The 12989-nt window shown below is 36.6% G+C and overlaps 1 protein-coding gene across 1 annotated transcript; it reads right to left on the bottom strand.

The window, feature by feature from the left end:
* Positions 1–11321: 11321 nt before the first annotated feature.
* LOC149535343 (uncharacterized) lies at positions 11322–12727 on the bottom strand. Its single transcript, XM_089804657.1, has 2 exons — positions 12454–12727; positions 11322–12314 (listed from the first exon to the last, which is right to left on the bottom strand). Exons 1-2 carry the CDS (start codon positions 12538–12540, stop codon positions 11598–11600), a joined length of 804 nt encoding a protein of 267 aa, XP_089660783.1. The 5' UTR covers positions 12541–12727; the 3' UTR covers positions 11322–11597.
* Positions 12728–12989: the final 262 nt, after the last annotated feature.

The following is a 12989-nucleotide window of genomic DNA, read 5'->3' as shown; positions in this document are numbered from 1 at the left end:
CACAGTTCCAACATTTTACTTTGTACTTTTTTCCAAGATTGGTGGATCATCGCTCCTGAGACTTTGACTTTGTGTCCTTGTTACTATTTTCCTTAGATCTACCTTGTATAGTGAAAAAATCTTTGGCCCCCTTGGAGGACTTCCTTCACATCTCCTTTGAAAGAAGTGCAACAATTACTTCATCCATTTTAAACTGGGTAGTCGTGCTTCCGATGGTCATTACCAAATGATCCCATGAATCAACCAATGAGCACAATAGTAGCATACAACAATCTTCTTCACTAATGGACACACCAATAGATGTCAAGTGGGAAATCACTATATTGAATGAGTTTAGATGATCTGTTACATTCATTCCTTCATCCATCTTCAAAATGTACAATTTATTTCTTAGGAAAACCTTGTTTACCAAAGATTTTCCTTGATAAATGTTTCCCAACTTCTTCCACAAAGAATGTGTGATTTTCTCTTCATGAACATTCAATAAGACTGAATCTACAGGACTCGGTATTATCAATCGTCTGGTCTTCCGATCTACTAGATCTCAATCTTCTTGCTTTACACCTAAAGGTATGTTGCTAGACATAGCGATCCATAAATCTCAATCAACTAGCGTATCTTCAACTTTAATTTTCCACAACTCAAAGTTTATGTCTTTCAAATTTTCAATGTTCATTCTTCCTAATTTACCAATCATCTCAATTTACAAGAAGAAGAAAAAAAAAAAACTTGAAAAACTCCCACTGAAGCCAAAATTGGCACAAAAAATCAAACCCTAGTCGACAAGGATAACACAACTAGCTAGGCTTTAATACCAATTTTTGGGAAAGCAACAATGCAAAAAAAAAATTTTGAATGCCAAATTGCGAGGGCAATAAGCAATTGCAAATTTCACAAATAGAGATGTTCAAATAAATGAAGCATGAAAACATTAGACAGAGAAACACAAGTTTTAACATGGGAAACCATTTCTGGGAAAAAACTCACCACCCAAAAAACCTTGACCAACTTGTATTGCAGTAAACAAATTACATACAAATCTCTAGTTTTTGCACAGGCTATGATTGTCTTTCAATCAACCTAATTTTCATCACTCCATTCTTTATGAATCTTGTAGCCATTTATGTACAATACAATTTTTTACAGAATTTAGTATAGAAACCATTACATTTCAACACAATCTACCAATTTTCAATCACAACAAAAACAGTTTGCCAGCCAAAGCACCCATCACTAGCAAAGATGATGCAGGAGCATCCTAGGCTTGCCTGCAATCCTGCATGTTTGGAGGGATTTTGGTTAAGTGTTGAGGAGCATCGAGCTTGGATTTTGGTGGAGTAATGCTTTCATGGTTTGAGATATGTTGGAGACACATTGGAGAACCTTTCCTCTTGATTGCATAGAGATTGGATGGATTGAGTTGAAGTTTGAATTGTTTTTACCTTACTGTTGGAACTGTGTTTTTCTAGTTTTTGGGTGCCTATTGTAGACTGTATAACTAATTATCCTTAATGAATGAGAGGATGAGCACTTAAAGAACTAAAGAGGGCCTATATTACTATCTTTTATCAAGGGAACAAATCCTAATTCATTATAGGTTGGGACACATGGTAATTCTCACAGAGTATTGATTTCTAGCAGTTTTGTACAACAATTTTTTGTGAATGACTTTCGGGATGGATGCACACTTGTCCTTAAGGAATCAGCCTTTGCACATTTAAGGAGTTGTGAGAACCTAAATTTATTGCTATGGTTTGAAGCATGAGTTCTAATTCAATCAGAGCTAGGAGATATCGTGATTTTGCTCGGATATCAATTTTTGAACATTTAATTGTTGTTGCAGGCTGACTTGTGGCATTTAATTAATGTATTTGTATTTAATTTTTGTTCTAGGCCAACTTGTGGATTAGATTGCTATAAGTAGTGGTCTTGTGGAGTCTTTGATTCATTATTGAGTTGGGATGGAATCAAGGAGAGATGTGAATTTGAAGAGCTAGAGCTATGGCTTAAGAACTAGAGGATCTCTTGGTGGACCTGTAGGTATAAGTGTGGATTCTTCTTGGTATTCTTATCCAGTTGTGTATCTGAAATAGCTAAGATTGATTGTAAGTTGGATATTGTTGAATCTTGTAGATCTGATTTTGTAATTGCTATTTTTATTTAGCCCTAACCCAGAAGGCCTTACAGTCAAGCATATTGCATGTAATCAGTTATATATCTATGAATAAAGAATTGTAATTTGGTATCAGATCTTGCATTATTGTTTCTTGTTGTTGTGTTTCCATTATGTGGTTATATTGATGGGGGTTAGGACATCTCCTTTGGGGATTCTCCTACCTTGTACTGTGTTAGGTGGTATCAAAGTGAAGGTTGTTCCTAAGTGTGTAGATAGATCACCAAAGTTGAGGCAGTTTACACCAGAATTTGGGTTGAAGAAGTAGATTTGAGTTGATCTTGATCTATTGGTGGATTTGTTGCTTAGGGTTTGCTAAAATTTTGGAATATGCCTCCAAGAAGATTGAACCCTAGGGAAATTAATGATCTTAGTGATGTTGTAGAAAAACGGATTTCAGAGAAGATGAGAGCAAAATTCAGATCTGAGATTGCATTGATGAAGAGTGACATGATTGCTAAAATTGTAAGTGCTTTAGGTGGTGTACCTAGATATGTGGGTACTGAAGATGGTTATGAGGTAGCTGCTGAAGACTTTGAATTTGCTAAATCAAGTGGTAAGGCTAGAACTAATCGTGTGGAGAGACCTATTGGAGCTAGGGTTGGTCACATTGCTAGACCTAGATCTTAGTTAAAGCTGAAGCATGAGATGAAGGTTTCTAATTTTTTAGGTACTTTGAATCCTTGAGACCTGATTGATTGGATTGGTGAATTGGAAGACTACTTTGAGCTTGAGGATTATTGAGAATCCACTCCGAGTGAGGTTGGTACAAACTAAGTTGAAAGGACATGTTGCTCTTTGGTGGAAAGAATGACAAAGAGATGGAGAAGAGGAAGGTGAAATTAAGATCACTAGATGGAGATTGATGGTGACTAAGTTGAAAACTAAGTTCATTGCTACTAATTATGAACTTGAGTTGTTTAAAAGGTTGCAGAATCTGAAATAGAAGGATATGATTGTGAAAGATTATACAGAGGAGTTCTACAAGTTGATTATTCGGTCTAGGAATAGAGAATTGTCAAAAGAGAAGGTAGTGTGGTATATTAATGATTTGAGATTCAATATTGAGAATGAGGTTGGTATTATGAATATTTCTTTAGTTGAGAATGCTTATCAGTATGCTTTGAGAGCAAAGGAGAAGCTAAAGAGGAAGAGTCCAGGTAGTTCCCAAGGGAAGGAGAAGTAGGATAGTTCAGGACAAGCTAGACCAAAAGAAGGTGAACCAAAACCTATTGAACAAAAAAGGAGGACATGTGGGGGTGTGTTCAGAGGTAATTGTTTCAAGTGTGGTCAAGAAGGGCATAGATCTTTTGAATGTCCAATTGGAAGGACAACTACTGTTGTGAATGAGGTTGCAGTCCAGGATAGTCAACTTGAGCAAGGAGAGAGTTTGTTGGCTCGGCAAGTACTGATTAGTGAGAATACATTAGATTCTTGTCAAAGGACTGGTTTGTTTAGGACTTGTTGTAAGTCTGGTAGCAAAATTTGCAAGATGATTATGGATGGTGGTAGTACTGATAACCTTGTTGCTGAGGAGATGGTTCAAAAACTTAGTTTGAAGAGAATGAAACATCCTTATCCTTATAGGATTGGTTGGTTGCAAAGTGAGTAGGATTTGGAAGTCAGGGATCAATGCCTTGTTGATTTCCAGATTGGGCAGTATAAGGATCAAGTGTTGTGTGATATTGTGGATATGAACAGTTGTCATGTGTTATTTGGTAGACATTGGCAGTATGATAGCAGGGTTGTGCATGATTATGTTAAGAATGTGTTTACTATTGAGAAAGGTGGTAGGAAGCTTTCTCTGATTTCTTTGCAAAATGAAGAGCTCGGTAGGAGAACTTGAGTATTAGCAGCCAAGTTGAGTTGGCAGATTCTGATAAGGTTGGAGATTAGCATGGAAAGCAGACCTATGGAACACCTGTGGTGGATGTGAAGAAGAAGAGGAAAAACAAGGGAAAGAGTATGCAAGTTGAAAACTTGGAGGACATGTACGTGAAGAACCATTTTGAGATTTATGTGTTGAATCCCAAAAGATTTTCTTCTAATTACTAGAACATCTTTTTGAACCTAGGGTGTCTAATGCAGGAACATCCTAGGCTTGCCTGCAATCCTACATGTTTGGAGGGATTTTGGTTAAGTGTTGAGGAGCATCGAGCTTGGATTTTGTTGGATTTATGCTTTCATGGTTGGGGATGTGTTGGAGACATATTGGAGAACCTTTCCTCATGATTTCATAGAGATTGGATGGATTGAGTTAAAGTTTGAATTGTTTTTTCCTTGTTGTTGGAACTGTGTTTTTCTAGTTTCTGGGTGCTTGTTGCAAACTATATAACGAATTATCCTTAATTAATGAGAGGTTGAGCACTTCAAGGATTGAAGAGGGCCTAGAGTAATATCTCTAATCAAGGGTTCAAGTCCTTATTCATTATAGGTTGGGAGATATGGAAATTCTCCCAGAGAATCAATTTCTGACAATTTTGTGCGACAATTTTATGTGCTTGATTTTCAGGATGGATGCACACTTATCCTTAAATAATCAACCTTTGTGCATTTAAGGGGTTGTAAAGGACCTAAATTTCTTCCTATGGTTTAAAGTATGAGTTCTAATTCAATTAGAGCTAGGAGATATCGTGATTTTTCTTAGATATCAATTTTTGGACATTTAATTGTTGTTGCAGGTTGAGTTGTGGTATTTAATTTATGTATTTGTATTTAATTTGTGTTCTGGGCCGACTTGTGGCTTAGATTGGTATAATTAGGGGTCTTGTGGAGTCTTTTAGTCATTATTGAGTTGGGATGAAATGAAGGAGAGATGTGAATTTGAAGAGCTAGAGCTATGGCTTAGGAACTAGAGGATCTCTTGGTGGACTTGCAGGTACAAGTGTGGATACTTCTTGGTGTTCTTATCCAATTGTGTATATGGACTAGCTGAGATTGGTTGTTGAAAAACTAATTTTTTAATTGCTATATGTATTTGACCCTAACCTGGAAGGCCTTGCAGTCAAGCATATTGCATGTAATCAGTTATTTATCTATGAATAAAGAATTGTAATTTGGTATCAAATCTTGCATTGTTGTTCATTGTTGTTGTGTTTCTATTGTGTAGTTATATTGCTAGGGTTTAGGACTTCTCCTTTGGGGATTCTCCTGCCTTGCGCTGTGTCAAGAGAGCATCATCACTACCTTCAACATCATTCACTCAAATGCCTTCTTTCATTATGTCACTACCTTCAATATCAAATGCCTCTAATCATCTTGTCACCGTACACACATCGTCATACACCAATACTTTTTGTCCTACTAACTTTGTTGTATTTTCCATCATCATCAGGTGAACATAATACTATGGAAGTCATATGGCACACTCACCATACACCATACCCAATGTACGCTACCCAAAATTATGTGAGTACCCTCACCATACCGTGAGTTTCATCATACCATTCACTTATCATATGGTGGACTCATTGTACAATGGGGCACCATACTCCGTCAGCACCATAACAAAAAAGCTTGCAATATGCACACACAATGGCCATAAAGAAAGATTTCAAACAATATTGTATATTTGATATTAACATAGAAAATGAACAATATCATAAAATGAGGTTTGATGGACACTATTAGAAAAGTAAAATTCACCGGCACAACCTTTGACATTATTCGAAATTTATTTGAAAGTGCAACATATGTTGAGAATGCATCATGGTGTCTAAATATTTGACAATGCTCTTGTGGATGGCATATGCAAATTAATATTGATGCATGTGAAAGGTTTGGCAAAACACTCCAAAGCAATGTCAGTTTATGGCACCACATTCAAAACATATTAACCAATTTCATGCGAGTGCTATGGAAAATTTCAAAACATATTCAAATGACATATAACACAATATTCATATAGAGTAGGTGTGTTATATGTTCAAGGATTAAACCAGTGGAACCTTTGAAGAACATATGTGAACAATCAAATATCAACGAAGACTATTCTCTATTTTGATCTTGAGTGTCATCAAAGCAATGATACATGTTTTCACATGTAGAATATTGATGGGTTTTGTGATGATGTTGAAATATCTCGAGGACCTTATTATGATAATTATTCCTACAAGATCTCTGAAGGTTTATTTCAAATAGTGTGGAAATGTCATAGGGTGTTGCATAGAGGAGAAATTGGTTCCAAATCTTAATAGCCATTAAAAGACAAAGCTTGAACAAGAGGAAATTGCAAAAATTTCAAGAATGTCAAAAGAGATAATGTTGGCTTCTAATTGGATAGAATTTAACATACCTTATACTTTGCAAAATATACCTAGGAAATAACTAATTCTCATAGCTGGCAAATTTAAATAGGAATAAGGACCAATTGACACAATCACTCATCTTTCTACACTTTGAACTCTACAAGATTTAGGCGGGTACACCAAGGATTAGATCAAATTTTCTATAACAACACCCCTCTCTAATCCTTAACAAAGTAGATAATAACCCTTTAAGAATTATGCACTTATGCAAGATAAGATACACTACAAGAGCTAATTACACGATTGTCATCTACCTATAAGAAAAGTAAGGGTTGACATTTCATATCTACAAATATAAAATGAGACAAATAGATTCTTAATTGATTTTAGACTGTGAGAGTAATCAATAACAACTTGACAATTAACACTATAACCAATGCCATATCTATTGGGATATTCTAAACTTGATCATATGCCACTACTTTCAAATCTATTCATTTACTTTGCATATGAAATTCGGTGAATTACTATGAATCCCATTCGTAGGAAAATCCTCTCTTGAAATTCTTTCAAAACTCTATCAAATTATACTAAGCATTTACTTGATCCATTAAATCAAAAGCAAAGTAAAATGGGACATATAAATTGAAATAAATTGCAACTATGATTTAGGCTCTTTGCTCATAAAAATACAAGTCACAAAAGTATCAAGAGGGAGACAAAATTCACGATAATGGAAATCTTGCAACTCTTTTTGTATTAAAGCATCTAAGCTATGATGTTTTGCTCCTTACAAGGAAATGAAAGTATTGTGAATATGTAAAAATTTTCCTTTTAAAACAGTCAACCTATGTAATAATATACCCCTTAAGGCATCCAACTTGACATCTTTATTCATGTTTGATGTATTAATGTCCATCCTTGTTAGTTATTCCACCACTGTTTGGGTTGTCCGCTCATCTAGTTCGATTTGCACTCCTTTATTGCCCACCTCTGCCACAAGCCTTAACTGATTCTTCAAAGTTTTTATTTCATTTTCCATCTCCTCAACCTTTCTCACCAAAACATAACTTCTCTTTAGTTCTTCTTCATACAAATTCCTGGCTACGATATAATCCTTAAACATTTGATCAATTGTTCTTCTATTTGATCAACCCTTGCTTCACTCATAAGTGAAGCAACCTTCACTAGGTCAGAGACTTCCTTTCAACTTGTAGATTGCAGTGTTCAAAGGATCACACTTCCTTGAGAAATGTCTTGTATATCAATCAATTTTTGTTTAATTAATTATGGGGCTACACTCCAATCTACCAACATTTGGGTGTCTAGGTTATAACCAAACTCCCTCTACAAGCCCCCAAGGCCAAATGCCTCGAGATATTAATTTTTCTTGTTTCTATTGGAAATGTAATATAGACTGGGTGACTGAGAGGGGAGGGGTGAATCAAGAACCAATAAAACTTTAAACTTAATTCTCCAATTAAACCATCACCACATAATCTAATCTAGTTGCATGCATGAAAGAATGAAAGCAATAAAACATTCATAACACTTTGACACAAGATATGGTAACCTAAAAACCTTCCAAAATAGAAAGCAAAATTGGGGTGGGGATGATACCCACAAGCTTTATGACTGCAATATAAAGCTAGCCTATTAAGGCTTACAATTGACCACTTTTGGTGATCTGCTATGTTAGAAGCAATAAGGATTGTTAGGTCCACCTTATTAAAGGATTTACAAACATACAGTAAAATATGCACTTTGATAGGAGATTTGGAATAAGATTGTTGAGTCCACCTTGTTAGAGGATTTGATTGATGCACTTATTAGGATGAACCAATGATTGATCTCTTATCTGCAACTTTAGTTTGCTGAATGAGATTCCTTGAATTACAACAATCACCTAACTGTGATACATAAGCCTCTGCTTTTCCTTATATTGCTTGTACCCTTCTTCAATTCGCACTCATCTGCTTCTTACTTATTCACATAGATGTTGATTATTTCACATTTGGATATGATACAATACATTATATATTTACCAATCCACTTAATTACTTGTTGGAGTCAACTACAATACCAAATTCATTATAATTCACAAAGTCGGCTTATTGTTGTAACTCAAGTTTTGAAGACAACTCGATGATGTTCTTACACTCGACAAACATTGTCAACACTCAGCAAACTCTAGCACTCGATTGACATTGAAGCTCAATCTTTACTAATCACTTCGAGTAGCAAGGACTTGGTGAACACTAAGAAATTTGGTAGATACTAAAATGTTTGGTTGACACTCCGATGCTTGGTTAAGACTATAAGCTCGTTCAACACTAAATTCACTTGGTTAACATTACAAAGCTTGGTTAACACTAAGATCTTCATCACTTGTACTAGAAAGCTCAGTAGGCTCTACTACGCTCGGACAATACTGTAAACTGTCTCAAATGCTCAGTAGATGCTATGAAGCTTGGTATGAACTACAATCTGACTATTTAGCTCAATAGCAACTGAGCACTTGGTTAACACTACTAGTAGACTAATAAGCTCGGTAGCAACCGTAGAACTCGATAGCAATGAAACCGACTAAGTGCTAAGTCACTAATAGACAAATTGACCTTCATGTCAATAGTTTCCTTATTCGATCAAGAGTAAAAAGAGGATCCAAGGTCACAACCAATAATTAGCAACATACCACTCTTTTTGACCAAATCTCCAAGCTCCTCCACAAGCAATGTTTCACTGCTAGGATTATTGGCCTGTAACTTCTTATCTAGTTCAACCACTTTCTCCTCAAACTCCCCTGGTTTTAGTGCTAAAGTCAATTCATTTTGTTATAGTTTAAAACCCTTTAGAAGCTCATAGTCTAGATAATTTTTTGGTGCATTGTGAATCATTTAGGATGTTAAAAGTATTAAGAATTTACAAATTACAATTTTTTACAAAGTGAATTTGATGAGAAGTTTAAGTTGTTAAAAGTATTAAATTATTCTTTCAATGTATTAATGTGATATCACATGATTTATAGTTTTCAAATATAAAGACTGCACTTCATTGAATTCTCATAATCTTTATCAAAAACTAATTTTTAAGTCCCAACTAACAATACTATAATATTAAATATATTATTAAATTATTAAATCATTTGAACATACAACTACTAGATCCTTTCCATCTGAAGTTTAAATTTAATAAAAAGATGCAACTTGTCCAAATTTATGATATAGATGGAAGTACGTAATTTGAAAAAAAAAAAAAAAACAATTCAATCAACTAATGCCTTAAAAAGGGCCCATTTGGTTGCAAGCGTAGGAATGGAGAATAAAAATGCATATTGGTAATAGAAATGGTTCTTCCAATAACAACTATTTTTATCAAATGGGTATAAACTCATTTTAGAAACAAAATGGAAATATGTATTTGTATTCCCTATTCCAATTAATGAACCAAACAGAAAATATAAAACTTGTTCCAAATTTTCTATTCCTATTCCAACAACCAAACTTCCCCTTAGTACTTTGTACTATAATATCCACACCATATAATATAGAATAAAGCTCCATTTACCCTAGGAAATGATTACCTTTAAGTCCGCCCTTGAATGTTTTGAAGGTATTGGAAAGAGAGACGGAAACTAGAAGAGACTATCTAGATATTTGAACAACCTCATCGACTCGTACAAAATTTTATCTAAAACTAAAAACAGTCTCTTTCCAACTCCACAAAATCGAACTTTTATGAAAGCGAAAATAACAGAAAATCATTTCTGATAGTTTTATCCAAGCGCTTTCTCACAAATTACTCGCAACTGGTATTCCTTACGTCAAACTTCACCGAAAAGTTTACCGACAAAAACCCTACCCGCATTCGTCCAACAGCATAAATTGACGGAACGAATACTTTCCAAATGAAACTTGCCGTCGCCGGCCAAACGAAGAACAAAGCAACGAGTTTTCAATTTTAAATTTTCCCCCTTACATTCAAACACTTCAATTACACGATTTTAAATAAGCAATGTCAGAAACTCCTTTAAACATCAAGCTAGTACAAAGTATATTTCATTCTAAAGAATCCAATGCCTTCGTGTCTACTTCAAACAAGCTTCTATAGTCAAGCTTTGTTCTTTTCCCAAGACAATGGAAACCCCCAAGTAAAGCAAGAAAAATATTGTGTATGACAGAGGAAACACTAAAAACAGTCGAGAAATTTGGGGAGGCAAGTATAGAATACTATTAAAAATGCTCCACCGACCCCACAGAGGTTCTGTGTTCGAGTTTCACGTGCTGCACACAACTAAATTTCATGGGAATTGAATGTATCTTCCCAGAAGTAAATTCTCACTCCATCTGCAACTAGATGGATTTTCAACATCTGGTAACAAATAATCAAGAATGAGTAACTTCAAAGTCTTTTCAGTGCTTATGATAAAAAAAGTATTTGCCAGTACCGCTGGGAAAATCATTGCATCGACTTCTAAAAATGTCCGCCCGCGCAGTACCAACTACCAATGGAACCTTCATTTACAAAAGCGTGAAAAAAGGCCAATTCCACGGTATAAAAATCCTTGGAGACCAAAAAGTCCACACATCAAATTTCCCTACTAATGTCAAATTTAATTAGGCTCAATGAACGATTTCAAAATCCATACTAGAAGCAAAGATTTGAATCCAAGAAAATGTTTGAACCCCGCCACTCACAAATTCATGATTGAATGTAGAAAACATAAATTTAATAACTCATAGAGATTAAGTTTCCGCAGTTCGTGCTGAATTCAAGCTCTGTTTGAATCTAGAAAGAGTAAATACATAAATTTAGGTATCAAATAACAGAACCACCAAAAAGATGAAACAATCTGCGAATCAAAACTTAATATTCATCCCCCACAAATGAGCCAGGACCAGTTGAGATAAACAGCGAATTAATTCATGAAATACACTACAAATACAAATTCTTTTTAGAGTCAATCATGGCGTTCGAGGGTGGACTGCCCTAACGGCCACTTCGAAATACAAATCGAGATTCCATGGAATTACAGAGTAAGGAACATGTCAGCAAACAACTGTGACAATCCAGCCCTAAAACCTATCAAGGGTCAATGTAACGAATTTCTGAGTAAATGGTGGTGTTCACAAACACCATTAAATGTGTGAGGAAGAAAAAAACATTGTTTTTCCTTCTCACTTCTTCGCCTTCTTGGCAGGCCGGCCTCTTGCAGGAGTCTTTCGGGCGGGGGTTGCAGATTTCTTTGGAGTGGCGGCCTTCTTCGGAGTAGCGGCCTTCTTTGGAGTAGCAACCTTCTTTGCAGGAGTCTTCGCCTTCTTCGGCGTGGCGGCCTTCTTAGCGGGGGTTGCAGCAGGCTTCTTTGGAGTAGGGGCAGCGGGAGTAGGCTTCTCCACTTTTGGGACCTTTGGAGCAGGTTTCACAGCCTTCTTAGCAGATGCTTTTTTAGCAGCAGGCTTGGCGGCGGGTTTCTTCGCCACAACCTTCTTTGCAGCAGGCTTAGGCTTAGGCTTTACCGCAGCTTTAGCTGCAGGCTTAGCAGGAGCCTTTGCCTTCGGCTTGGCAGGAGCCTTTGCCGGTGCTGCGGCCTTAACCTTGGGCTTGGCTGCTGCCTTGGCCGGCTTCTTCTTCTCTCCCTCTGCCTTCTTCGGCTTGGGCGCAGCAGGCTTCTTAGCCGCTTTCACAGCTGCGGACTTCAAATCTCCGGACAATTTGTAGGACCGCTTCAGCTGAACGAGCTTGCCGGATTTGGTGAACTTCCGTAGCTGTACCAGCAAAATCTTGTTATAGTTCGCAGGGAGATCTTTCTTGTATTTCTCGCCGATGAACTTAGCAATGGCGGGCTGGCTCGAGCCCGTCCGCTCCTTCAGCGTAATAATTGCCTCTGTAATCATCTGAGAACAGACACAAATCGGCTCTATTTTAGCTCAATGCTCTGAAAAATATACATCTGGAAGCATACTGAAACCCTAGGTAACGATTTGCATACCTATAAAACCTAAATAACACAAAATAATGAAGATTTATTCTTACCTGTATATAGGAAGGATGTGCCGGGGGAGCTTTAGCGGCCTTGGGAGCCTTAGCCTTCTTGGCGACCTTAGTTGGAGGAGTAGCCATTGCCGAAACTTCGTTTTCCTTCGCAAGCAGAGAGACTCGAACCTTGGACGCCTGACACGATGACAAACTATGCGCGAAAATATTCAAATATGGGACATACACAGTGAGTATGCGCCGCTATATAGGATATGAACACAATGAATATACTTCGGCCCTAAATTGAAGAAATTGCTATGATTCGTTGTGTGCAGTAGAGATGAGGAAATGAAGACTAAGTAGTCACCAGGCGTGGAGATTGCGGGGCCCATTTGCTCCGGATCGACGGCTGGGATTTAATCGATGGTGTTGATCCGACGGTGTATGTTTTTCTTTACGTTTTGCCACGGATTGAGTATATCTAGAGTTGTTATCTTGGAGCCGTTAGATTGCGGCTTATCAACGGCCGGCGGTGTTTTATTTCGTTCTCTTTTTTATTGACGATAGGAAACTGTTTTTATATTTTTATTTTT

Source organism: Cupressus sempervirens, chromosome 10, assembly GCF_028749045.1.
Source record: "Cupressus sempervirens isolate cs-2001-9-10 chromosome 10, ASM2874904v1, whole genome shotgun sequence".
NCBI classification, from domain to species: Eukaryota; Viridiplantae; Streptophyta; class Pinopsida; order Cupressales; family Cupressaceae; genus Cupressus; species Cupressus sempervirens.
The sequence above is the reverse complement of the archived record's forward strand: the minus strand, read 5'-3'. Positions and strand labels throughout refer to the sequence as shown.

Bases quoted from the DNA above. Each gene is read 5' to 3' on its own strand.
- LOC149535343 (XM_089804657.1), bottom strand. From the start codon at position 12,540: ATGGCTACTCCTCCAACTAAGGTCGCCAAGAAGGCTAAGGCTCCCAAG. The intron at 12,315-12,453 runs GTAAGAATAAAT...GTCTGTTCTCAG, and splicing joins CACATCCTTCCTATATACAG to ATGATTACAGAGGCAATTAT.